Here is a 27,485-nt window from a genome sequence, read left to right as displayed (position 1 = left end):
TAAAAATTTGGCATGGGATATTCCGTACATGGTGACAGTGAACGTCATCAGACGATGTTTTGTTATGTTATGTTTACTAGCGAGAAACATGTCTTCTAATCATCTAATCTAAATATTTCATAAGTCAGTGGGGTTTTGCTAATGGCGGGTTTAATATTTGATGTATGGTGTGAGTTATGTTTTCGTTACATTTGTAGGTTCAACCTGGATCCAGAAATGAAGGCCACTGATGAGATGCTTTGGGAAGCTTTGGAGATTGCTCAGTTGAAACCTGTGGTGAAGTCACTTCCGGGGGGGCTAGGTACATTTATACTTAGATATATCCTAGTATGTGTGTGTGAGTGTGTGTGTATTCATAACTTCGTGCTGTCTTATACAGTGGTTCTCAAATGAAGGTATGAGTACCCCTTGGGGCAGATGAGATTTCAACTGGGTTTCTGCAGCTATCAGCAAATCTAATTTAACGCTATCGGAAGAACTAGATGTGTGTGTGTTTTTTTTTCCTTCGAATTAAGAGTAAATTAATTGGAACATGAAGCAAGTTATTGCTAAATGATTTTACAGTGACTCCTTTGATACATTATACAAAGTTTACTAAATCAGACACAAATGGCACATCGCTCTGATTTAAGTCTTTGTTTCATACCAAAATGCTATGTGCTGGTTAGAAAAAGGTTGACAACCACGGGCCTGATACCCGCGTCAGACCTTGTCATGCCAGCAAGAAAGAATTCAAAGGTCAGTTTGTTTCCATGGCCACTTAAAAGGTGCAGAACTTTATCCCTCCGTTCTCCTTAGCTGGTTCAGTTGAGTGCACATCTGCTGTACTGTATCACAATACATTAACATCAATATTTCACATGCCCAGCACAGGCTATTTATGCACAGTGTTTGTTCTCAGGTGACAAGCTCATATTCGGATCACAGACTTCACCTTCATCTGACTCGCATGATGAGTGCGATGAACGTGATGAGTGCTTGGTATGCTTACGACTTTATTTAGCTGCTGTGGGCTTGCCGGTTATCGCTCCGTACTTAAATGTTCTCTTGGAGGTGACATGATTAAAAGCGATTATTCAACATCAATTGATGCTCACCTCACTTTGTAGGTATTATTTGTATTTTTTCGCCATTGTTCCTGTTTGGGGTCTCGAGTGATTGTAACTAGTTTAGCTCATGAATTGTACAATCAATCACGCTTTTGAACATTTTTCCAGATGCCACTGTGACAGAGGGAGGAGAAAACTTCAGCCAGGGTCAGCGTCAGCTCTTCTGCCTGGCCAGGGCCTTCGTGAGGAAGAGCAGCATCCTTATCATGGATGAAGCCACGGCATCCATTGACATGGCAACGGTCAGTGTGTGTTTACGGCAACAGTGTTTCTAGGCGAAAGACGGCGGCAGGGAGGGGTGAGATGGAGGTCACATTATGATATGTCACCATGACAACACCATTCACAGACTAAAAAAGTAGAGTTAGTTCTACAGGAGGACAGAACGAAAAGAGTGCAAACAGAAGCCTGAGGGCCGTTGTGTGCAATCGTGCTGCTTACTGAAGACAGAGTGACATTTATTCTCACGATAGCGCAGCACCGTGGCCCTGGAGCAGACAACACCAAGCGTTTAACCTACCTCACCCAATTGAGTTTCTTAGGTCAAGTCTTTTGGAAGCAAGAGGAGCGAAGAAAAAACCCAAAAACAAAACAGCTTTGAATTGTATTTGGTTTACTTTTTTAAACTAACTATTTGGCTGCGTGAGTACTGTGTGTTTGATACCCACAAGCAAATGACAAGGAAACATTTATAAGGTATACGACCACTGCATAGTGACAGTGACCTCAATTCACTTTTTAACAAGTAGAAAGTTGGCAACTAACGAGCAGTTCTTACGAAAAAACGGCTTCTACTTGTTCCTTGGTGCTCTTGGATAATATTTCCTGTCCAACTACATAAAATGATTAATTTGATTTGAATTTAAAGCAATCACATAACATTGACTTAGGAAAGTCTCTAAGGTTAACGCTAATAAACAATGTAAAACATGAAACCATATCAGTAGATGATCTTGCAAAACTCCTGTTTTTTTTTTTAACCTTTTGAACAAAATGGTAGAATAGAAATAGAAACAGATTATTTGACAATCATTGTTCTATGTGAAAATATTTCAGCATTACTGCAGTTTACTGAGTCAATTGTGAAATTCTTCTTCATGTGTCTCTCTCTCTCTGTGTTATACTGCCCACTTATGGCCAGGGCATGTACATCGGAAGGTGCACAGTGGTTCTGGAATGAACTAATGCCATCTGTATGCAATTTCATGCAAGGAAACGAGTTGAGATTTAATTTTTGAGTTAAGAGCATGGTCATCAAACCAAATGAGGTGCATCTCAAGGCAATGGTACACCTTGGTTAATGTGGTGCAGCCTTGTACAATATCAAACAGTTTTCAAATTTCAGGTTTCTCTTTTAGAAAAATGAGAGCAAAAACCAATATGCATCATTTACAGTTGATATGGTTATAAAATTAAAAAGAGCAGTAACGTTTTCATGACTTACAGTCTTTGTTTCATGATTTACAATGGTGTTTTTCTTCCCGCCCTCTTAGGAGAGCATACTGCAGAAAGTGGTAATGACTGCCTTTGCTGACAGAACAGTGGTTACTATAGCAGTAAGTGGATATGCAGCACCCCCCCCCCCCCCCCCCACCACACACACACACACACACACACGCACGCGCTCCTATATGCTCTCGACATACACACATTTTGCAGTCCTCTTTCACGTGTTTCTTAAGTGCTCCTCTGTTCCACACAGCATCGCGTCCACACCATCCTGAATGCCGACCTGGTGATTGTGATGAAGCGGGGGATCATCCTGGAGTACGACAAGCCCCGGGCCCTGCTGGATAAGGAGGGCAGCGTCTTTGCCTCCTTTGTGCAAGCAGACAAATAGCACAAGAAGAACAAGAAGGAGAGAACATGTCAAAGGAAGACATTTCAAAGTGCAATTGACCCATGGAATATTTACCTTTATTTTTTATTCATATTGTATTATATTTGTACATAACAATGTGAGATAGTTGTTAATAAAATATATATTATCACTGAACCGTGTGCTTGTAAACTGATGCAAGTGAGGTGTTACTGCCTGGAGACTGATTTACACTGACACTGCCAGTAAGACATATTCTTATTCTCGCTGGTGTCACATGAGCCTGCAAGAGCCAAGACTGACTTCAGAATGCTCTAAGGAGGCCTGAAATAGCCGCAACACTCGACAGCCTACACCAAGCACAATTATTGCTGTTCTTGAAAAAATGTTAAAATGTTTTGCCTACTATCCAGTTATAAATGTAAAATGTAACCAAGACGATAATGCTAGGTTTTGATTCGACTCTGTCGGAGAGATATGAGTGTATTATTGCTGTATTAGAGCTGTTGCTATTTTCAAGAATATTCTACTTAACAAAAAGAAATAGTCTTGGTACCATTGCAGACTATAAACGTAAAAGAGGTTTAAAAATCAGTTAAAGGCTTTCAAATGTTACTATGAGCCCTCATTTTCAGTTTGGATAGGTTTCGTGACATTTTGTTGAATGGTGCAGCCAACTGTAATTCATTGCCTATATGAGCTATTATGGCTTACGTTTGTAGCTTCATTTGTCCTTCGTTGGTTTATTCCACCCCATTTCTTCCACCCCTTTCTTGCTTATCTTTGTTCCTTTTCTTTTGAAAGCCATAACTCAAATTGTTATCGGATTTTTTGTTATTCTAAACAGTTCTAAACAGTGACTTTTTTGTATTCTGTGTGGACACATTTGTACTTCTAGTGGGTGTTCCTCTTGCTATTGGTTATAACTGCATTGAGATATTATCTAGATATTGGGCAAAAGAATGGAGATAATGACGTCCATTTCTGCGACGTTTTCAAACCCTTTCATCTACTTGCACCTCAGACGCGTGAGAAATGTTCGATCGGTGTCAGGTGTACGTTCCCCCTACTCGAGAGATTTCATACATCTTGGCCCCCTTTGTGCATTCCTAGCATGGGCATGACATAGGTAGAGGGAGGGTCTGCCTACCCACTACCCCACCCCCATCTCGTGCCTTCTACTGAGCTGGAGAGCACAAAAGGAACGTGCATGACAGAGATGGGCCGGTATCCTCATGAAACCGCTACAATAAGGCGGCTACGTCTTTGTGTGCGTCCGTGGAGAATTTCTCAACACGCGCTGTGTGCCTGTTACCGGTGGGGGTGTTGTTGTCGCGGGTGGTGTTAGTGCACCATGAGCGACGGTGGCAGCTGAGGACGAAGGAGAGGAATCCCCCCCATGGGACGTCAAGCGCCTGACTGGGGGGCAAAGTGAGGATAGGGCACATAGCCCAAGCAGGCGAGCATGGCGGCCGAGCGAAAACGCTGACAAAAAAGTGGGTTTGACTTATTTCTCAGGGGCGCGGGCCACAAAGCCATGTTGTCCAGAAAGGGTCTCATTCCGGAGGACTACTTGCTGACACGCTTGGCTGAGGACGTCCAGCAGCCCAGGTTCAAGTCCAAAACAAGGAAAGCCCGCTTCGTGGCCAAGAACGGCGCCTGCAATGTGGCGCACACCAACATCCGCGAGCAGGGTCGCTTCCTCCAAGACGTCTTCACCACGCTGGTGGACCTGAAATGGCTCCACACGCTCATCATTTTCACCATGTCGTTCCTGTGCAGCTGGCTCCTGTTCGGGATGATCTGGTGGCTGATCGCCTTCGCGCACGGCGACTTGGACCGGCGCGCGGGCGACTTCGTGCCGTGCGTCACGGACATCCACTCTTTCTCGTCCGCCTTTCTCTTCTCCATCGAGGTGCAGGTGACTATCGGCTTTGGAGCCAGGATGGTGACGGAGGAGTGCTTGTCCGCCATCGTCGTGCTCATCACGCAGAACATCGTGGGGCTGGTCATCAACGCCATCATGCTGGGCTGCATCTTCATGAAGACCGCGCAGGCGCACAGGCGCGCCGAGACCCTCATTTTTAGCAAGCACGCCGTCATCTCGGTGCGGAACAACAAACTCTGCTTCATGGTGCGAATCGGCGACCTGAGGAAGAGCATGATCATCAGCGCCACCGTGCGGATGCAGGTGGTCAGGAGAACCACCACCGAGGAGGGCGAGGTGGTGCCCCTGGACCAGATCGACATCCACATGGATAACCCGGTGGGTACCAACGGGGTCTTCCTGGTGTCCCCGCTCATCATCTGTCACGTCATCGACAAGGACAGCCCGATGTACGCCATGTGTGCCGCGGACCTGCAGCACGACGACGTGGAAGTGATCGTGGTCCTGGAGGGCGTGGTGGAGACCACCGGAATTACCACGCAGGCCAGGACCTCCTACGTGTCCGAGGAGATCCTGTGGGGGCACCGATTCGTGCCCACCGTGTCCGAGGAGGACGGCATGTACGCGGTGGACTACTCCAAGTTCGGCAACACGCAGAAGGTGCCCACTCCGTGCTGCAGCGCCAAGAAACTGGATGAGGCGGGCGGCATCGCGAGGTTTAAACTGAGCGAGGGCGTCACCTTGCGGCCGTCGGTCAGAAGGCGGCGGGGGTCCACCGTAGCCCGGCGCTCCAGGTTGGAGAGCCGCTGAGGGCTTTATACTTAGGGAGTGAATACATGCGATAATACGGACAGACGCGTGCTCTCACTTCGATTCGGGACAATTCTTTGCTATTTATATTTGATCGATTTGTATGAGAAATTATTTGCCAAGGCGGATTTTAATCGTATTTATATTACATTCAACTCACTACAACGAACCTTCATTTAGCACCAATAGCTGAGACTATTAAAAACCTTTTTTTAAAAAAACGAAAAAACAAAAAACAAAAACGTATTTATTGGCACGACCACACATAGAGAAAATTGTAGAAATGGCCCACCACTCAGAAGCAAGCTCCTCCCATTGGCCAGCTCAGTCGCGAGACCTCAACCCCATTGAAAACCTGGATCATCAGTTAAGGAGAGACCATCCAGGCGAACTGGATAATTCACTTTTAACACATCCTGTACTGCAGTTTAATGAGTGATAAAGGTGTAAAAAAACAAAAAAAATCCAGCATCAGGACCATAGGTCAGACGAATGATCAAACCCCGATCACGCATTTAACCACCAATTTAATGCAAACATTTAAAAAAGGTACTTTAAAGCATTTTTTTTGTCTGAAAGCACAAATAAACGTATATGTATTCTTTAATTTCATAAGATTTATGGTTCGATGGATTTTATTTTGTAGAAATAAGGGGTTCAATTCAAACTATTGTAAACTTTAAATTGAGTACCCTTAGACAATATCAATCACCGTATAAATGACTTAGCACCAAACTGATATCGAAATTTTGCATTGAGGTTGAGCGAATTCAAGTCACTTAAGATCGTCACTCAGTGGCTCCAGTAAAGCTGTGACTTCTAAATAAAATCTTCAATTAATGAATGTAAAATAAAAAAAACGTAACGTGAGTGACTCATAATGTGGAAACTGGTGCACAACATGGTGCATTTTAAGGAAATGCAAAACTCATCCAATCTCCAATAATGTACACATAGTAAAAGTAAAACTGCACTTCAAAAAAGACATTTGGATCAGAATGGCATTTTTCTTTTATTAGATTATAATCAGCAGAGCTTGAAATATTAAATTGCTTTTAACTTAGTTAATAATTAAAATACATAAAAACAAGAGCCAGAAATGAAGAACCCTGCAAAAAAGAAAAATAAAATAAATTAAAAAAGAACAAATATAAACTCAATTCTCCTCCACAGAGAAGTTGTCTGACAGAAGTCCAAGCAGAATTTTTTTTCTGTGTATGACAACTACTGTAATTATTTCCAAACTAATTTTCTTTCCAGTCTTTTTAAAAGCAAAATTTAAAAAGGGACATGGAAAACGAAAAGAACAGAAGAATCGAGAACTGCAGATCACGGCCAGCACACTCCACTCCCCCCGCTCCTCACCCTTCACATCACGTTGGCTTCTGAGGGACATCAGAGATGACGTTTGTGTCCATCCGTACTGCTTGGGCAAAGGTCGGAGGGAAGGGAAGCATGCCGCACAGACACCAGCAATCCACTGCAATTTAACCATCAGGCAGTTAAAGTATCACCATTTCTCTGATCAGATTAAATATGTAATATACAATCTTAATATTTTCTTCTGTCTCCAAGTTTCTGTGCATTTTCATCTTTGCCTCCCTCTACAGGGAAGTAAGCTCCATCACATGTTTGTTAGGGGCCACGCCACCAGCACGTGAGGGCCATGTGGAGGAGTTTGGCCAACTAAAGGGACAGAAAAAAAAAAAAAAAAAAAAAAAAAAGAGGAAAAATAATAGCCTCTCTGGCAGCAGTGACAAAACTCTCTCGGGTCCTGAGTAGGAGGTGGCTTAAAATGAACCCCCACATAACAACTCAAAGCGGAATTGGCGAACATTAGCCATCATGGCGTTCCGGGCCAGCGCAGCGCTTCATGCTGTCAGACGAGACGCCTCCCGTCAGTCCAACACAAACACTGGACAATAGCAGGTCCAAGCAAAGTACGGCCCTCTTGTGTACAGGATGTGCGCGAGCTAGAGGACAGAAAGGAGGGCTGGATCACCACGCTGCAACCCCCCGTCACACACACGCACTAACACGCACGCACACACATCTTTAACCCGACCAAACCAAAACAAAAATAGAACCAAGTAACTCTCCAACAAGTAAAAATGAAATGAAACCAAACAAATGAAACACAGCCTTAGTTTTTTTTTTTCTTATCCTAAGTTTAAATGGCCGAGAAGATGGGGGTAGGGGGCGATTTTTTTTTTCTATTTTTCTTCATACCAGGGAGAAAAGATCCTGCCAATTCCTGCTGGCGTCAAAAATCCCTCGCTACACCCCCCGTCCCCGCCAATGCCCCTCCCTCCCATTGTCCTTCCAACTGCTTGGTTGGTGTTGCAGCAAAATATGCAAGTGTAATGGAAGGTCTGTCAAGTCCTGCTGGCACACCACAGAAGGCGGCCAGGCCGTCTTTCCTTCTCCCCTGCCTTATCCTCTATCTCCCCGGGCCGGTATCTTGGCGGCGCCTTCGCTCATCTCTCAGTCACGTGGTTTTGTGAGGAAGGGGAGGGAGAGGAGGCCGGGGAGGAGGGGGCCGGCCCGGTCGAGGGCGGGGCGGGGGCACACAGGATTTCAGACAGGTCGTCCATGATACAGGTCTCCTTGGGGTCCACCAGGTTGAATTCCCTTACAAAAACGATGAAATGTGCATAGAGAGTGTTCAAGTGGCCCTGCAGGTCCAGTGCCACCGTCTCTTTAAAGTGCGCCCAGTAAAGATGAGCCAGCACGTGGAACAGGTACCGGCAGATCTTCTTCACCAACGTGTCGAAGGAGTTGGGGAATTCTTTACCTGAGAGAGGAACGAGACAGTTAGAACGCTGGTTTACCTTGGACATATCTACCTTATTTGCCTGGAGCTTGAAGGCAAAGAAAAACGATTGCTTTATTCTGTTTGCGTGGCCGACTACATGATTGGCAGCAGGGGGCAGCAGCACAACATTTGTTGATACATTATTACGGGTCACTGCACACCACCAATGGAAACGTCAGAAAAAGTATATACGAAAAAAAAAAGGGTAAAAAATAAGTATATAACAACGTCATTTATCATGTGCAAATATGCATAATTCAAAAATATATTCTCAAATAGTACATATATAACAATTAAAATATAAATGTATAAAATATGATAAGTAATACAAGTACATGCACACTGTACTAAAATAATGATCCGCTCCTGTTTTTTTTCCACTGCTGAAATAGATGGTCAAAAATGATTTTTTCAACACTAAATAACTAATGCTTTTTAAGAAAAGTTGAAAGCAATTCGGTAAATTCCTGCAGCCCATTTGATGCCTTAGATAACTAAATGGAATATTAAACCTATTTAGACATTCTCAACAGTTAGGATACTTTGATAACTGATATGATTTTTCATGTTGAAAAAATCAGTTAAAATTAACTACTGTTAATTTGATCGTCATTTTTTTATTTACTACTAATAGTTTTTAAAAACACATGTGACCTCCCTTGCTGTTGACTGAAAACTATATCACAATCAAGACAGGTGAATCACGCTTGCAAACGTCACATGACCAAACCCTGAAAACAAGTCGTTACCTGAGCCTTGCTGAGCTAGTGATGTCATTTTGAGTCAACGGCAAAAGGAAGTGAGTTTTAAAAAGTATTAGTACATAAAAAAAACTAATTGAGTTGTCAAATTAATAGAAGAAGAAATGTTTACTTTGTACCTTCGAAAATGCCTAAATAATAATGGTATCCCTTCCACTTAGAGAGAGTGATTTACCATATTTCGTAGGAAAGACTTCCTCATCTGTGACCAGTTTCTGACAAAGACTCATAACAAGGTCAACATATTGTGGCGCAGTGCACTTTGTCTTCTTTCCCTTCTCGTCCTGCCAGTAGTATATTCTGGAAAGAGAAACGAAAACAAAACATTAACGTGTTGCAAAATAGCATTATTTCTCCACCGGGGAAAAACAGAGCGTAAAGGACTCATAGTAAATGAATGATGTTTTCTTAAGAATGTTTGAAGAAGTAGCTGCCCTGATACGCCAACGTCCCGTGACACACACTTAGGAGAAACAACAATGTAGGTGATCTTAAGTCACCTGATTGTTACGCTTCTCTATATGACCTCATTTGGGGAAATCCCCAATACACTCTGTGTGTGTCTGTGTGTGTGTAAACATGATGTTCTCCAAACCCGAGTGATCATAAAGTCCCGCCATTTAATGTGCAGTCTCGAACCTATAACACTTTATGTCCAAAGAACTCCTAATGTTTTCTTAGCCTCATGAAGCAATTTCACTGCTGTCTCAAGGGCAGCAGTAAACTCAAGGACAACAAGTGGTGGTCAATTTAAGGCATGTGGGCCACCCACAGCCCTTTCGGGTGTTCTTTTTGGACCACCCAGCCTTCGTATTAGTAGAAATCTTGTTGCTTTCGTGCGTTTACTTGACATAAAATTGGTTCAAATCAATTTCTTTTAAATGTTGTTTTATAATTCATAATAATAATAATAATCATAATCATCATCATTATTACTATTATTAATAACAATAATTCATAGTGCGCCCTATTCATACTGCGGAGGTCACGGGTTTTGATGACTGGATTCCAGCACTGGATTTTGGGTGAGGAGATTGCATATTCTTCCCGGGGTTGTTTTCCAGGTACTCCAGATTCTTCCCACATTCCATATGTATGGCAGGTATACTGGACACTCTAAATTGTCCTTAAGTGTGTTTGTGAGTGCGGATGGTTGTTCGTCTTTGTGTGCCCCGTGATTGGCTAGCAACTAGTACAAGGACAGCAGGGATAAGCTCCAGCACACACCCACGAGTCTAAGTGGTAAAGGATGACCCTAAGTGGTAAAGGATGAAAGTAGTTACTTATAATTATACTGATTTAGCATGGTTGAGCATCGCAATTAATTTGGAAATAAAATAAATGTAATTATATTTTGGTGAAATGACACTAACTGTTCTGAGACTTCAATTATGAAAATGCCACTAGTCATTAGATTGTTATTGTGCTCCTCTAGAAAAGTGTGACTTTTACGACAAAGAGCTTAACTCAAAGGTAACGTTATTGTACAGTTCAAACTGCATACTGCATCCAAAATATGTTTAAATTACACTTAAACGCTTGTGTTACCGCCAGAGTTAATGGAAACATTTTCTTTCCCAAATAGTATTGAGCTGACTTTGGGCAGGGGCACTGGCAGTCTTGTGACTGAAGCCTCAAAAGACAAGCAGGAAAAGGTGGGTGGGTCAGTTTCATGTGATGAAAAGGATAAAAAAAAAAAAAAAGGACGGGCACTAACTGTCATCACGTAAACAAATTTGAGTATTGTTCCTCTAATAAGCAGCCACATGACAAGAAAAAAAAAAAAAAAGATGAATGCCCCCTATTATTGTCTTTTGTTCCCTTTCAATTGTTGGAAGTCATTGGCAGTTTACAGTGTGTGGCACATGTATAATGTCTCACTATTTACACAATTGTCACAATAGCTCAGACCCACTTTTTTACCTTGCCGTGAAAGTAAATGCCAATTTAACATTGCTGCATCTACATTAAACATACCGTATTTCTCCAAGTACATGTTGAGAATTGTTCCCCTTCATTTTCAATCCCAATATTAGGGGGGTCGCCTTATAACCACATCATCTCCGAAGACCTCCATTTCAAACAATTTGGACAGGTCCGGAGAAGACTACCGAAGGAAGAGTAACGAGTATGTTTGAATAATTGACGAGTAGGAAGAAGATGTCCGGGGGTCGAATGGGAGGCGCTATTTGGCGTGTCAGATAGTGACTTTTAGGGCTTTTCGACAAATTAATATCCAGCTGTATCCAAAAGATAAACCCCATATAGAAACTGCCTCACACTTGTCTCGTTTCCGGCCAACCCCCTCCCCTCCATTACGGAACAATATTTTATTTGATACACAATGAAGAAATGCATCTAAAATTAATGTAATCGTTTTAATAAGACACATTACGTGTTATAATTGGACAGCAATGATCTATGTAACGACTTAAGTCACATTTTGGTCAAATTCACCCAAATTGAAGTAAAAAAAAACAAAAAACATAAGAGGGGGTCGACTTTTATGCGATGCTGACTTGTACTCAGAGAAATACAGGTACTTTTGAATGTTTCTGCCTCTTCATACGATTGGTCACAGCACATTTGTTAAGGTGTGAGAAAACAGTGACTTCAAGTGAGAGCAGAGGCACAATGACTGTTGACTGAGAGCTGTACTGTGCCTTAACAGTCGGGTTGCTTGTCTTTGCATCTGCTGTGCGTACTGCAAATGCACAAATGCGTACATTATTGTGAGGGACATCTGGTTTTTCCAGCGTGCAGAATACACAACATGAACAAAGAATTGCTCCTTAAGACAAGAGCACACACTTAAGTCGTTGCCCCACCCTGACAGGGTAAACTTGTTAGATAAATACTTAATTAGCCACCTCCCTACTGTTATATGGGATAAACCGTCATCCATGGCACAATGGCCTTTGAAAGGGACCAACTGCCACGCAGGTGTTGCCAACTGATTAACGGCAAACACATTTCTTAATTGGTGCAAAATCTATGCTCATGAAAAACACAATAATTACTGTTGCTGTTCATTTCAAACGATGCACGTCATCTAAAAAGAAAAAACAAAAAAAAGAAGAAAAAACAAAACAAAACACTGGCCACCCTGTGAAGAAAGGATGAATGGGGCTTATTCATTCAGATATTGTTGACAGTTTTTTAACTGCATCATAAAACGTCTGTGCACATTCTATAACAGCAATTCATCATGGTGGAGGAAGAGAAAGTGGCGCTGGTCTTAACTTAGCCAAAGCAGATTAAAGACCAAGGTGCACCATACTTGTGGTCCTGCAGCTCTTAAGTAAATACAAGGCTGACATAAGTGCGTGCTGCACAAGTTGGACCGGGGGAACATAGAACATAAGGTGGCTGCCAAAAATGTGACTATCATCATGAAGTCTGATTATTTCAATAGTTTGTTTCAAAAAGTGAAACTTTTATGTTATATCAGTCAATGGCGGTCCATGTGTTTCACGCTTACACCTTGAGTGATGTCCGACTCGAATAAATACCCCTCAGAAGCACATTGTACAATCAAAACCCAAACCGGAATACATGTTCTCAACAATCCGAAATCCCTTACATGCAGTATAATATGAAACAAAGAGAGCAGAATATGGAGAGTAATTATATATTTAGGAAAAAAAATAAACCAACAATGAAATTGTTTAACAAGTTTAACAAACGCATTATTGAAAGAAATGTACTTCATTGATTTTTTTCTCACATTTGCAGTATTTTTTATTATTTTAAAGATTTTTTTGTTTTACTTCCACTGTAAAACATTGCCAAAGCAGATTAACAGCAGGACCTCAAAATGGGAATCCCGTAATTTTTTTACATTTTCTAAACTCACCAAAAATGCATTTGCCGTTCATAGGATATGACGAAATGTGTTTAAAGATTGCCATGTTGTTTTACCATATTAGATTTATTTAGTTTATCATTACTGTAACACCGCAGCAATATGCGGACATCTTTTTTTTTTTCTCGTTACAATTGGATTTGGGGGGGGGGGACTAATGATTGACATCCAAGGTTTCACTACTGGGGCTGTTGTTGCAGCCCAAGACTCACGTGTTGCATGCCGTCATGGCTTGACAGCTGTCTCCAGTGCAGAACTCTGAAATGGTGCTGTACTGCAAGTTGATAAGATTGAAGAATGTAGTTGCTGCAGGAACAAAAACAAAAAAAAGGAGAGGTCACATAATGCCTACATGATACGTCATTTGCTGCAAATGATTATGGTCTCTTAATGAAACTTATTGACGTCACAAGGCGGAAGAGGCATATTCAATAATGACATGTCCTTTTGTGGATTGTCAAGTATGTGTCATTGACATCAATGAGTCAGAGTCACAAACTGTGCTGTTAGCCAGTAATTAAATATATTCTCCGACACTGAAGGAGAATGCGAGCCAAGAAATAAGATATAAAAGAAATGACAAAAACATGTTGTTTGAATGTGCGCCCCGCGTTCAACAACAGTGATGCCAAAAGCTACTGTATCTGTTGGATTTATTTTCAGCCGACACTCATGCTGCCATATAAAGAATGTGTTTGCATTTAACCACAACATTAAAGATAACTCACAGTAGAGTACAGGATTGTTTGCTTGTTAAAGCAGCAACATTTAGGTTAACCACAAGTGAGCCAATAAAGCATTTTCATGTGAAGATGTACCTGCAGGCCTTCTACAGTCAAAACCCCACATATCTCACTGGCGTGGGAACAGTTGTACAAGGTTTTGGTGTGACTGCTGCGCAACTCTTTTCCTGCCAGAGTGTGTTGGCTGCCGACATATGGCCATTGAAATCATGTAAATATTGTTCAAGCCCTAATAAAATGAGAAATATTCTGAGGGTTTGGCAATGATTGTGTGAAAAATAACACAAGTCATTCATTATTTTCTTGAAACGTTAACTTGTGTTAAGAGGCTTGACAATAAAATTAAATGTCAATGGCTACAAGTCAAAACATACAGTACAACTTCTCTTTCTGCCTGAAGATAAAATGTTGCAACTTGTCTCAGTTTTTTTAACCATTCTCCTGTCAAGCAGCCCTTTATTGAATAAAGACAAATAAAACACAGTAGAAAGACCAATCAAGCGGCCTTGTTTGCAACTGTGTGCAATTGTTGCTGAAATTATGCTCATGGGGGCTCGTGTAAATATGAGGAAGACAAAAAAGGGGTAAACAAGGCTGACAGCAAGGGATGGTGTTTAAAGAAACAGTGTGTGGTGCTGCTGGGAACGGCCTTAATACCGTGCCATGTCTGGATCATGTTAAAGGTTTGGCTCTGTGGTTGCTGCGCCTTCAGCGGCTTTTGTTGGCTGACATTTTCATTTTCCACCCTTTTGCATTTCCAGAAAATCTCCTGTCTTGTTTTGCACCTGGCATCAGTAGTATAACTGACAAAGGTATACAGTTACACTTTACTGAGTCCAAACGTAAACAAGCACATTGTTGTGAATAACTACTTAATTAAAAGATAGTTTGTGTACAAAGCCCTTTTTTTTAAAAAAAAAAAATAGTTTTTACATTTTTTTCAAGCAAAACAAGAACCAATGTACTACTTGCCATCATGTACTAGAGTGGATAAATTGTTTTGTGCATATTTTTTGTGTTATTTAAATGTGAAAAGGTAAGTCTTTCCGGGGTCAGAAAGTATTTGGTTGTTTTCATTCAAACTTTGCATTCATCTAAACAAGTCTGCTTTTTCTTTGTTCATATCTTTATCAAACTTAAGAATAAAGAAGTGAAAACAATACATTTCAACTTAATAAAGAATTAACTACTTTGCACCCCTTGATAATATAAATGTTGTAATTAAAGTTTAACTGTGCATGGGAGCAAACTGCATTTTCCTCGTTAGAAACATTTGAGTATGGGACAAAGTGATGTCAAAACCACAATAGCGATTTTGCTGTCCAAAAGACCACCTTTGAATGAACCTGGTTGATTAAAAAAAACAACAGCAACAAACTATATTTGGGAAAGGATGTCAGGCTATCAGTCACAGTGTGCAGATCTATATAATATATTTATCCATGGTGTGTGTGTATATTATTATATATATATATATATATATATATATATATATATATATATATATATATATATATATATATATATATAAAAAGGTCAACAACCATCACTTACTGTTGCTGGCTAGCCATTCGTGGAGGTCTATTTCTCGGGGCAGAACCACCAGCTCCTTTAGGTCAAAATCCACCACTCTGATCTTTGTGAACTCTGGCTCAAGGTATTGCTTCTTCTCTTCTGCTGGAGGCTTCTTCCCATTTGGTTTTGTCTTTGACTTCCTGTCAAACAGATGACGGGGTATGGTCAAGATATTGCACTCCCATGCGGCAATCTAGCACCGTGGAATACGGCAAATATGGCAAACTTAATGGAGATTCTAGCCTACTATTAACATGTCCAGGAATGCAAGAGATCAAATTTTATTTATATAGCATGTTTCATTTATCAGAAATACAGCTCAAAGCACAAAGTTTTTATAGAGATACAATTGTCAAGTATTTGACACAATGTGACAATCATAATTTCACTGGAAAATGCAGTGTCGATGGATAAAAAGTTGAGTTTCAACATTGAGATGTAGAAATGTATCGAGACTTTACAGTCTGTTTTGAATGACTAATGGCAGATGACAGAAAGATCATACCAAGGCTCAAAGTGAGGGATGCCATTTCGCAATAGTGAATTCACACCACAAAAGAGACGAGTCAAAGACCCCTGTGTGTATGTACATGACCTTTAACTCTGATGTCTAACCTAATGTCACCTCTGAAGCTGCAGACGACCATCCCCAGTGCCTTGTACTTCCATTGCTAGTTTTAGCACAGGTATGTCACAGCACACTTCCTGCACTTTGTGGCCTACATCACACCCTGGTTCTACTCCCACTCTGTGGCAGTACAGATGGTGCAATCTGAGGTCAAAGGTTAAAAGACTCAATGGATGGGTGAGACTAATCAGCCAGCATGAAATGCAGACACTTAGGCCTTGTCTAACATGTAACCGGCATATTTAGACCTGCATAATCGACTCCTCTTTGTTGGTGTTGGTTTATTTCAAGAAATTGCGTCCATATGAATGCCGTTTCATTCACTTACAAGCATGCCAAGTCGCTATGTAGCAGTAGTGTTGCCAAATTCTGTCCAATCAGAAAGAATTTCCACCTCTGACGTGTTCAATCTGAAAGAACCTCCGCCTCTGACATTACCAGTATCTGCATCTTTGGTGGGAAAAACAGTAGCACAATGATGCAAATCTCAGGTTTCAGATGGTTCCATACAACCAAAAAAATGAAGGCTAGGGCATATCTCCACTTTGGCCAGAGGATTGAAAGATTCAGTTTTGATGGGGGGGAAGGTCAGCCACCTATAGCAAATAGGGCAAACCGGAAACATTTACTGCCAGTTTGCAAGAACCCTGGCTAGGCGTAGACAAGGCATTAATTGGGGTCACCTGGAAACTCGAATGAGATCGAATACAATTACTGCAGCAAAAACTCTTGCTCTTACAAAGATATGAATACTGTGTTGTGATTGACCGAGGAGTGAGACGTGGATATAATAGTACATCATAATAACAAATGTCATTTCACCCTAATAACAATATATGGAATCTTTCCTTAAAATTATATGTAATAATCAATCTTTATCCTTTTGATGACGAAATTAAAAGAAAGTATAGAACATACAATATGGTATAATGAAATGTAAGTAAATCCAAATAAATGACGCCCGGCCGAAGGCGGGACAATTTCTGTAACAAATTCAAAGCACTACAATATAATGGGCAACACATTTAAAATACATCCGTTCATATTGAACATGCAAATTATTTTGCAATAAGCATTCTTGATGCTGATCATTCAGATTTGATGACACATTGCTTGTACAGTATATCCAAGTAGTCATGCAGTTGCATTGCATTATTAGGGATTTAGATTAGTTATTATATTAAGACCCATTTTCTGTGGCTCTGAAGGGTACAGAGAGAAATCATTTTTACGTTGCACTACTGTGGCTGCTTCAAAGCGTTTAGGTCTGCCAATGGTTTGCTGGATTTTGTTGGATCCAACACAATGAAGCGCTTTGATGGTCTCAAGATGACTACAAACCAGAAAGTCAGAGTCACCACGTCAGAGGAAAACTATTCCATTTATGAAAATAAGGACAACAGCAACCCTAAGGCTTATTTATCTGAATAGACTAAATATTTAATAAATATTCAAAACCAAATCTAACTAAGAAACAAAGCTTGAAAAAGGCAACCCAGGCCTTTTTCCAGTCCAAGGTATAATTCCCCAAAACATTTCAATATTATTTATTATAAATGCATAATTAAATAAACAAAAATCATTTTGTAAAATTTAAACTTATTCTGGCATGGGAACATTAGCCATTATTTGGGTCGTTCTTTGCTTTCGGACTCATGTCATGCTGAGTTCACCTGCGTCTCAAAAGTTGGCAGCTCCTGCTATTGGACACAGAATAGTTTCTTGTAGTAGTAGCACTAATGACACAGAATTATGGATTTTTTTTCCCCCCCTTACAGCCACTCTCATTTTCACTAATGTTTTGTGCTAACATACTGAGGTTTTTATAGAAACAAGGAAGGTCATTAGAACCAAAAGAGACATATTTAAAATGAAGGATGGATGAAACCGAGTGAGGAATGAGGGAGTGAAACTAATGAGGTGGGAGGCCAATGGGCGGATATCCATGGGAACTAATAAACACTAAGAAAACATGACAGAACTGCAGAGCACGAGGTCTCGTGGCGATAAGTAGACTTATGCGCCAAAAGTGAAAATGATGGCTTTTTTTTCATTCCAGTAAACTTGGGAAGACATGTCTAACAGTTGCACTCATGCTCTGCTTCAAGCCTTTTAAGTGTTAATGTCAGTCTTGTACATAATGGCATTTTTTTTGCAGTTAATGAAGACTGGAAAAGCCCTGCGATAAGTGAACTCTGCAAAGAAGGATTTGCCCCTCAACGAATATTGTATGTACATAAATAAAAGGTAAGAAATGTGTCTAATGAAACCTTGCATACCTTTCTTCTCTGTGGCCAGTGATCATTTAACCGTACTATGGAAGCTGTCTCTTTTTGGGCACAAACTTTATTTTCAATATTCAGTGCCAGAGTGTCGTTTCAGTGGCCAACTCTCACCTCTGCAGCCCCGATCCCCACCCGCTGCCACCGTACGGAAACACAACATCCATTCACCGAGATGCAAGGCGCTCTTAAAGGGCATGGCTGAGCATGTGTTGTTCATGGCCGGTTGGTTCAGAACGTCACAGACTCCATGTTAGACGGAGCATGGGCGTGTTATTGCAGTACGTTGGCTAGGTGCAGGAAAAATCGGATCTACGGTATTGTCAATATATGATGATCAATATAGTTTTGACAAACAACAACAAAAAAAGAACAAAACAAAGCTTTGAAACCGCAAAAAAAGAAGCGCAACGTGGCGCAGGTACACTATTGTTCTTCGTCACATCAAAGGACGTACATGTTATCAAATTTCTGTGAAAACATCACTCTACTAGTTGGGTAAAAATTCATTTTAGAGAGCCTTCCTTCCTCCCAATCTGTCAAAACCGCCCATTGTCCAGGCAAAGACTTGGGCCCCATTCCTGTCCTCTTGTTTCATCTTGGCCTGACTGCCCTTTGCTTTCATCTTCTGGTGCCTAATTGAAATTAATCCCACTCCTTCATTTCTGATCTCACTCACTCAGTTTTTATATAATAGCCACTGCCCCTCTAATGTACATATTCCTAAATGTTTCTATTCCTGCTTCTTTTCATACCTGTACAAAGTAAAAGAAAACAAATTCATAGGCCCTTGTGACTTTGGGCTTCATTTTTATCACGTGAAAATGCTTAAACAGAGTAAAGGGCTTTATCTTCAAACATCTGTCTTTCAACGTTACAAAGCCTTTACCAAGCTCCTCAGAAATGTTCAGTTCTGGAGAAAGGACTGTTCATTTGCCGTGCTCCTCCACTCTTCCTTGAGAAAACATGAGGTGCACAGAGCTATGAAATAGTTTGGCCTCTAATTTCATCATTTTCCACACAAACACCTCCTCCCTGTCTAGCAAGCATTTGTGTGGTGAGGGGAGGTGAAATTCTGGAGCTGTTAGTTTATTTTAGGATAAATAAAACCTCCTCAGTGCCAGAATTCCTCCCCTTGTACGTGTATGTCTGCCCTCACTACACACAACTCGCCTGTTCTTGGTAAGGCAAGTCTTTGCCATAAAAGGCAGCAGATGCCCGTTTTGTCTCACCAGGTCACAAGACCACAAGACCAGAACTCAACATAGGGAGGAACAGACTACCACAGCCTGTCTGGCACCCAAAGGGACTAGTCAACACTCACAAGTTAAGAAAGCTTGGTGCAATCTGTATGGGGCCGCATTATAGCCATGTGAAGTGCTAACTTGATGCTGTGCATTTTGTAAAAACAACAACAAAAAATGGAAAAGAAGGGCGCAGGAAGCCGGGAGACTGGTGTTTATCTACAATAAGGAAATAAGAGTGGTATAGTCGGGTGATGTGCAGGTCATCACAGAGACAGCTCTAGAATGATTGACCTGGCAGCTGTTCAACTCCATCTGTTTGCACTATCTTGCCCCCTTTCACTTTCAGCAGCAGCAAGACAAACTACCAATCAGAACTTTTCATTCATTTCCAGTATGTGTGATCGTGACACTTATGAATTTGGGACACATTTTCTTTCCTGTCTGCATTTTCAGGATTCAAAAGTGTTGTTTAGAAACAAACTTTATTCTTCTCTTTCAGTTAAAAACAGGCTATAACGTGATGCAAGAGAACAGGCCGAATTGAAGGACAACACTATTGTTCCAATTATGCAAAACCATTGGCTCAAATAAACTAAGATTTCAATATGCTGACTGTCAGGCAAATACACAAGTACACACAGGGAAACAACTAAACCGTTACGGCTTCAATATCTCTCGCCCTCGATTCCCCACTTTTCACAACCAACCCAGTCGGTCACAACAGCTGTGTTCCGCACGTTACGAGCTGCGTCAAGATGGCTCAAGAAATGTCCAAAAGAGTCTTAGTCTCATTGTGGAGAGATATCGTTTACTGGTGTTACGTGAATGCAGCACGCGAACTACGGTGTCACAGAGTGACCATAGTTTGGAAGCATACAGCAAGCAAGTGAGAGAGCGAGCAAATACAAATACAATTTGCCTTTGGTTATAGTGCATAATAGCGTGGGACCTAACTGGGGTAACTGGTTAGTTACCCCAGGCTTTTGCGGACATAAAGAAATTAAAACAACTCTTTCCAGTCAAATAGAATGCAGGACACCGATCCAGTACATGAAGATTAACAACAGACAACATCACAATGCATTCAACGTGCCACCTGGATAGATGGAAGCCACAGGCTAAGGTAAATTCTTGTTGTATCGCATTGTCTTTGCTGGCGTTTTCTTTCGTGTTTGGTGGGTGAACTCCAAAATGTAAAAAAACTAGTCATCCCATCTCCCAAACTAACCGTTGTGTATAGTCATAAAACTTGTGCTGCGTGGTGTAGACGCCCGTCCCGCCTCTTCATTCTCCTATTTACGATTGGCAAACAAACCATCTATTTCCTTTTTTACCCCCGGTTTTGACAGAAACTTGCTCAGCTGCACACAAGACATCCAACAACTGACATCCAAAAATTTGATTAGAATTTATTTACGTTTACAATTACATTACATTTAATTACACCTTATTGAAATGTATAGTGGGTTTCTAAAATGAATAATTGTCTAAATATTACACAATGAACTTTAACAAGTTTGCTTAGCACAGACCCCGAGCAAATGTGCATGATAATGACTGTGTGCAAGTACATGGTACACCAGGAATGGTCATCTGAAAATCATGAAGCTGTGAATCCTGTACACCACAATTCAGTCTAATTGAGGAGACCCAATTTCAATTAATGAATCATTCTCTTGGGGTCACATTGCTGACCAATGATGCAAAATAAGCTTCAGTCTCTTTCTTTAATAAGTCCTTACACAGATCAATACTTTAAACTAGAGAGGTAATGGTTTTCCATTAACAAATTATTCAACATTAAAACATAAAACTAATTTCAGATTTGTTTGCAACTTTCTTTGGAAATGTGGCTAATGCTTTTTTATTGGCACACATTGTATGTACTAATAAGGCAAGCAGAAAAGCATTAAACAAAAAACTAAAATATATCTAAGCAATGTGGGCTTTCTAACAATTTATGCTGGTGCCTATCCCAGCTAACTTTGGGCAATGGGCAGGGGACACCCTGAACTGGTTGCCAGCCAATTGCAGGGCACACAAGGATGAACAACCATTCACGCACATAATTACACCTATGGACAATTAAGACTGTCCGATATATCGCTCACAAAGCAATTGCTGCACACACAAGACTAAACTATAGATTGGCTAAATGGGAAATATTTAGTTTTTTGTTGTTGTTTTTTTTCTAGGCATTTCTTTTGGATTCGCGCCTTGACGCATAATAATGTATCCTTGGAATCCGAAAAACAGCTCTTTTCCTCCATTGACATTGAAATAACATCCAATGACGCAGCAAGCATGCACAATATTAAGAGAACCATGTAATCTAATGTAATACAATCCAACATAATCACACAAACGCAAATCCTCCAAGATTGTGACAAATAAAAAAAACTGAAAAACGTGGAACGTGAAAAGTGGAAGTGACCTATACTTTAATACAGTATAACTGTGTACAAATGGAACTTTTAGTAAGAAAATGTTGTATGTTTTGAGTTTAATTGTTCTATAGTGTAACAATTCGACCCTAGCGAGGATAAGAAAATGGAAGGGTGGAGGGAATTCTCAAAATGTATTGATTTAAGTTTGATTCTAATTTGTTGAGTCGTGGGCTGATGAACCATGTTCATGGTTTATCATGATGTTAAAAAGTCATGGGTTCAACAACTGCCTTTAACCGGTAATGAGCGTCTTTCTTATTTGCTGAGTATACAAAGGGGCGTTTAAATGGAACAAGATATTAGTGGACTCAATAAGCAACCTCTTTGAAAATAATTAATGACATTCACATTTTTTTTTAACCTTCTCGACAAGGAAAAGGTGGAAGGGGTCTTTTTGTCTTAGTCCCTTTGAAGCAAAGCAGCATTCTGGAGAACACAACACATTTGTTCGTGTTTCATCACTGGACTTCAGAGTTTATACATGTTGTATTACCCTTAAGAAGACACCAAACAAGTATTTGCTTTTAGGAGCGAATGAACCCTTTCATGTAATAAGAGTAGGGTCTGTAAGGAGGAACCATTTATTTCAAGCCAGACTTCAAGATCTATTTCAAGAGCCAAATTGAACAGGCAAAACTGTTCTCTTCCCTGAAACAACCACAGATAGTCAAGACCAGCTTGGTCTCTGCAAAGCAAAACCACAGCAGCCATAATGGGGCTAAAAAGGGAGGGAGCACGTTCAACAACTTCGTAAGGCGCTGTTGGTCTGTCAAAGCTTCTGCTGAAGTTCCTGTGAAGATTCACAAGCATTTTTTTCAAGATGACCTCATCAGTTTTAGTTCTGTGGGGACATGATAAGCAGCAATAGCAAACATAGAAAGCAGAGCTGCCACTACTTAATCAGGAGCATCGCAGGGGGCGAAAGCAGCACTGTAAATCAGTACATAAGAATTGTAGTCAGAGAGCAACCCTGAATGTGCACATGCTGTTCCAATTCAACAACTTCTACCGTCCAAGCACCACTCTGCCTCTTCCCCTTGTCATCCTGAGCTAAAACCCATTCAGTTGCTCCCGGGACTACGGAGTATGCAAGAGCCCCCCTACTATTACTATAATAGAGCCTCATCAACATTACAACACTAATGTGTGACAGGAAGGTGGGGGGGTGGGTGAGAGATAAGATTAGAATTGCTGTTAAGCACCTGGCACAAGGAAGTTGTTTGGAGGAAGTTTAGCTTGGATTGCAACCAACACAAACAATTATGACATCTGTCAAACTGGAAGCTCTGAGACAAAGTCAAAAGAGTGAACTACAATTAATTTGAGCAGCAAAGCAATGAAAAAAAAATCCCTTTGCATGTTATATTTATTAAGTATTCGTATCTTCTTAAATGTGAAAATACGATCCACAAAGAGGAAATGGGTTAACAGAGGAGTAGTAAACAGCTCCACAACAGCCCAGGATCCTCATAAAATCCCAAACTATGCAACCTTGCGAACTGTGATTAAGTGTTTAAGTTTAGTCTTCTCTAGAGATAGAACAACATTTAACAAACGTGAAAGAACTTCTAAATGGCAATTTAATACTGGTGTGTGCTCCTGGATGCGTACTAACTTGTTAAAACTATTACTAGATTAGGTGCAACTAAGTGTCTCTGCACACATGAAAGCCCTAAAGCGCAACATTATTTAACATCTGTTCCGGGCTCTAAAATGGAGTGGAATCTTCCACTGTATTGCTGCGCCTTACACCTTCACAGTCAACAGGTTTAGAGGTATGTGGCCTTTGGTCTGACGCTTGTCCCGGGGCTTAAAAAGGTAGGAGTGCATTTTTACCAAATCATTAACAAGCTGCTCCATGAGGATAAACCACTCCTTCTGACTGTACATTATCTTTACATGACATACAACAATGTTGCATCCACATATATTAGCTGGATTAGCGGTTGGAATTTACTTTAGAGCACAAGTGTCAAATTCAAGGCCCGGGGCCCAGATCCGGTCCGCCACATCATTTTATGTGGCCCTCTAAGTGTCTCTCGAAAATGCAAAATTTTCAAGTTGTCTTCAACTTTTACAATTTTTTGTAGTTATTGTTATCAATACCCCTTTTGAACAGTTTTTTGCAGCCTCTGACTTTATATTTTGTAAATGTGTGAGATCATCTTTCACATTTATTTGACTTCATAATCCTAACGACCCTCTAACAAAAACGATAACTACAATGTGGCCCATGATACACCAGTGTATTAGACATCTAATTTAGAGTGTTTGCGTTATGATTAATTAGAGTGGCTTGTCGTTTGTGTCACTTGGCTGACATACAAAGACACATTGGCACGCCGAGCTAGGTCATACAATCTCCGCGAGTCTTTTCGGTCTGATTTCAGCCTATGAAATTATTAATTCAAGCATCACTTGTCACACTTAAAATATAGGCCAGGTGGAGAACTTCTGAACACGATGACCTAATGTCAGCCGCCCAGAGCGCCGAAAACAACTTTCGTTTCAATACATCATTTGCATAACCAACTTTTGAAGCCACGTCGTATTTCGATAGAAAAGCCGACTTTAACCCAATAATCCAACAACACCGATTCCACAACAATTTGTTTCTAAGATAATTTAATGTCCTAAAGGGTGGTCATATATGTAAGTAAACTTCAACGTGAGCATTAAGTGTCACATTTCACGCCTTGTCTTGTCTGAAGGAAATTAGAGTTGAAGACTTCATGTCCCGAATAAGCAGCGGCTCGATGAGCCCTGGAACACTAATAGCAGTGCATTTACACACGGCGACATGCGAACGCAAAGTTTGTGGCTTAATATGCACAGACGTTCACTGTGCACATTAAGACGAAATCTGGCAACCTATTATTGCAAAATTGAAAGTGTCCTACGTCGTCAGTTTATCTTCAGGGGACGCAGCATATTCCACGAGACGTAAAAAGCATAGGCTTTACCTTAGAACTTTTCCAACCGCTTGAAGTACCATTTTGCAACTTAGTCCGTTTTTAGAGTTTCTCTGGGAGTGCATGTCCGTCTTATCTCCAGAGAATGAGCAATAATCGCCGACCATGGCTCATATCGGGTAGCTACTGTTGGTACAACACACACCACGAGTGTGGAGTTCACTCAAACTCCCTGAAAGCAACTCCGCCGACTCCAAACTTTGCGGCAAGAACCGCCCCATCGTACGATCTCGGTCCAATCACAGAAGAGCAAAGTTGGCGGTAGGCGTGAGATGGATCAAGTCAAAGCCTGACCAGGTGGACGTTGCTCATGCTTCATAAGACTAGTGATGCTACATTACAGTAACAGGTGGGGGAATGCGGCAAATAAGGAATGTGTTACTGAATTTAATTCATTTTTTTCCTACGAATTTTAGATAAAAAAATGTCAAAGTGCGAGGCAAAAGCAGTCCGACTGATCACCACACTGCTGTAATATAAATTATACCACAATTGTTTTGTTCTCACTTCAGCAACCGTATAAACTCACACCTTGCAACAAAATATGACTCTGTGGTTGGTTTTGGTTAACACGTGGTATGAATGCACATGGTGACTCCTAATTCACTAAGCCAATGACATTCAAAGGGCTAATGTCTCACTAAGCTCTTAAAATAACATAGTAACACAACCTCGTGGTGAGTAAGGATATAAATAACATTTGAAAAAGAAATGTTCATAATAAGCCATTTCAAATGTGATAGTGTTGTGTGAGAACTAGTGCTCGCTAACTAACGTGCATGAGGGGACTGCTGTGCCGTTCCTCCCGATTGTCAAGTTCACCTGGAGTTCCACAGTGACAGGAGAATAAAAGTCAGGCATGTTTGAGCATGTCAACATTTGAAGAACCAGTTAGATAATTAAACAAAACCTGAACTAGAACAAATGATGAATTAACATAAATACTTAGAGCTTTCTGTGTGTTTGTAAATGTTTACCAAAAGGCCTACCAAAAAAGGGATGTAAGTCAAGTTGTTCTACGTGGACCCACTAGTCTAAATAATACTATTTTAAGTAAAATTCTGTTGTGGAATATGAATTAAGCAGCCAGTCTTTAGCCATCTCAGGGGGCAGCCATTGTCATATCATAGACATCGGTGCCTACATTGGGTACTTGGGACAACTTAAAAACCTGTTCGTCAGATTAAAACCCTAGTGTTCTGATTAGGGTTGGGTATCTTCTGTTCAGTTCCAGACCTGACCAGTTGCCAGGTCCAGGACTTTGAAAGAAAAGAAAAGAAAACAAACAAACAAACAATGAAAAAAATAGAACATACTTGGCCGTTTCTAACTTCGAGTCCGGATCAGCAGAAGTTACGGTAAGTGGCCGGCCGTTGGTGGGTCGCGCTGCTTCAGGAAAGAGACTAAAGAGAGCTCCACACACATATATGTCGTTTCTCAATGCAGTAGCCGCTCTTTGTCTGACACTCGCCCACGCCACGCACAGTATGGCTAGTCCCCACTTGCCGCTCTTCTCGGCCAGTTGCTGGGAACGCATTTCCTTAATGCTATATGCATTGCTATCATTCTGTGTGTTTATTTCACGGACTAATCAACTGTCACAGCATCCCATTTCCCAAGACCATTGTTTTTGTCACCTTTGCAGACAAAATTTGCTGCCCAAGAAAGTCAAGAAAAGTGGACCCACACAAAGACACACTAATCTTTTAGATCCTAGAAACTATGTGCACTCCCAAATAACGTGGGTGGTACAAGACTTTCAGAGGGAGATAAAAGAGATCGTGCGAATGGATTCTGGCTATGTGTGTAGCATTTGCAGACATGTCTGTTAGGCATAATTATTGTTGGAACCTCTGAGGGGGTGCTTGTTTATATTTGAAAGCCCCATGTGATCCCACGAAACTATCTGAAACAAAATCAAAGAGGCAGTGGGAGTGACAGGCGCCTCACTACAATGTCATCCGGCATGACTGGCTCCCTTCCTGCTTACCAGATTGGGAAGGGCTGGGGGGCATTACTGGGTTAAACTGGGAAATCCTTGGTTCTTGCAGTGGTGAGAAGCAAGGGAGAAATGTGGAAGCCCAGCACAGTGTATACTGTACATGCAAAAGAATATATATAATGTCACTACTGTAATAAATAATATGTTACAAACAATTGTGACTGATAATGCTCCCAACGTTTTTCCCCTTACCTTTACACGTACTAGCAATTTAGCTGATCTCTTGAAAAAAAAAAAATCATATTTCTATCTTGTTTATCATAAATGAATTGATAAATATCAATAGTTTTCATTTGGGCAACAATGTAAAAATATAACAATATTAATTAATATATTATTAATATACTATTTTGGAATATGAAACCACATTGTATTTTGTTCTACTTTTTTTGTTTCATCTTACTTTATACTATAAAAGCTATGCAGTTTCTAGTTATATACAGTTGTAGTAATATTCATATATATATATATATATATATATATATATATATATATATATATATATATATATATATATGTATA

The 27,485-nt window shown here is 40.7% G+C and overlaps 3 protein-coding genes across 7 annotated transcripts in view; 2 read left to right on the top strand and 1 right to left on the bottom strand.

The window, feature by feature from the left end:
- The window catches only part of abcc8 (ATP binding cassette subfamily C member 8), a 44,933-nt gene extending 41,828 nt beyond the window's left edge, over window positions 1-3,105 (top strand). For both annotated transcript variants that reach the window (XM_088417745.1, XM_088417744.1), the window contains 4 exons: window positions 198-301; window positions 1,218-1,351; window positions 2,603-2,665; window positions 2,812-3,105. In XM_088417745.1, the coding sequence (XP_088273871.1) occupies window positions 198-301; window positions 1,218-1,351; window positions 2,603-2,665; window positions 2,812-2,949 (439 nt within the window). In that variant the 3' untranslated portion in view covers window positions 2,950-3,105. The remainder of the gene's footprint in view (window positions 1-197; window positions 302-1,217; window positions 1,352-2,602; window positions 2,666-2,811) is intronic.
- Window positions 3,106-4,051: 946 nt separating this feature from the next.
- On the top strand, window positions 4,052-7,181 carry kcnj11 (potassium inwardly rectifying channel subfamily J member 11). The gene is made up of 2 exons (XM_088417746.1): window positions 4,052-4,359; window positions 4,447-7,181. The coding sequence occupies exons 1-2, from the start codon at window positions 4,328-4,330 to the stop codon at window positions 5,624-5,626; spliced, it is 1,212 nt and encodes a 403-aa protein (XP_088273872.1). The 5' UTR covers window positions 4,052-4,327; the 3' UTR covers window positions 5,627-7,181.
- Window positions 6,620-27,485, bottom strand: part of mob2a (MOB kinase activator 2a) — a 65,137-nt gene continuing 44,271 nt past the window's right edge. For 3 of the 4 annotated variants that reach the window (XM_088417750.1, XM_088417749.1, XM_088417748.1), the window contains exons 2-5: window positions 15,365-15,525; window positions 13,280-13,373; window positions 9,378-9,502; window positions 6,620-8,420 (exon numbers count right to left, since the gene is read on the bottom strand). In XM_088417750.1, the coding sequence (XP_088273876.1) occupies window positions 8,104-8,420; window positions 9,378-9,502; window positions 13,280-13,373; window positions 15,365-15,525 (697 nt within the window). In that variant the 3' untranslated portion in view covers window positions 6,620-8,103. Of the gene's footprint in view, window positions 8,421-9,377; window positions 9,503-13,279; window positions 13,374-15,364; window positions 15,526-24,952; window positions 25,144-27,485 lie in introns of those variants that run through there. The other variant, XM_088417747.1, reaches the window with a different exon arrangement.

This window comes from Hippichthys cyanospilos, chromosome 6 (assembly GCF_059441005.1).
Source record: "Hippichthys cyanospilos isolate Australia breed blue-spotted pipefish chromosome 6, RoL_Hcya_1.0, whole genome shotgun sequence".
Taxonomy (NCBI): Eukaryota; Metazoa; Chordata; class Actinopteri; order Syngnathiformes; family Syngnathidae; genus Hippichthys; species Hippichthys cyanospilos.
The sequence above is the reverse complement of the archived record's forward strand: the minus strand, read 5'-3'. Positions and strand labels throughout refer to the sequence as shown.

Excerpts from the sequence above, each read along its gene's own strand:
- kcnj11 (XM_088417746.1), top strand. The coding sequence starts at position 4,328 with ATGGGACGTCAAGCGCCTGACTGGGGGGCAAA. Across the intron at positions 4,360-4,446 it reads GCGCCTGACTGGGGGGCAAA|GGGCGCGGGCCACAAAGCCA; the intron begins GTGAGGATAGGG and ends CTTATTTCTCAG.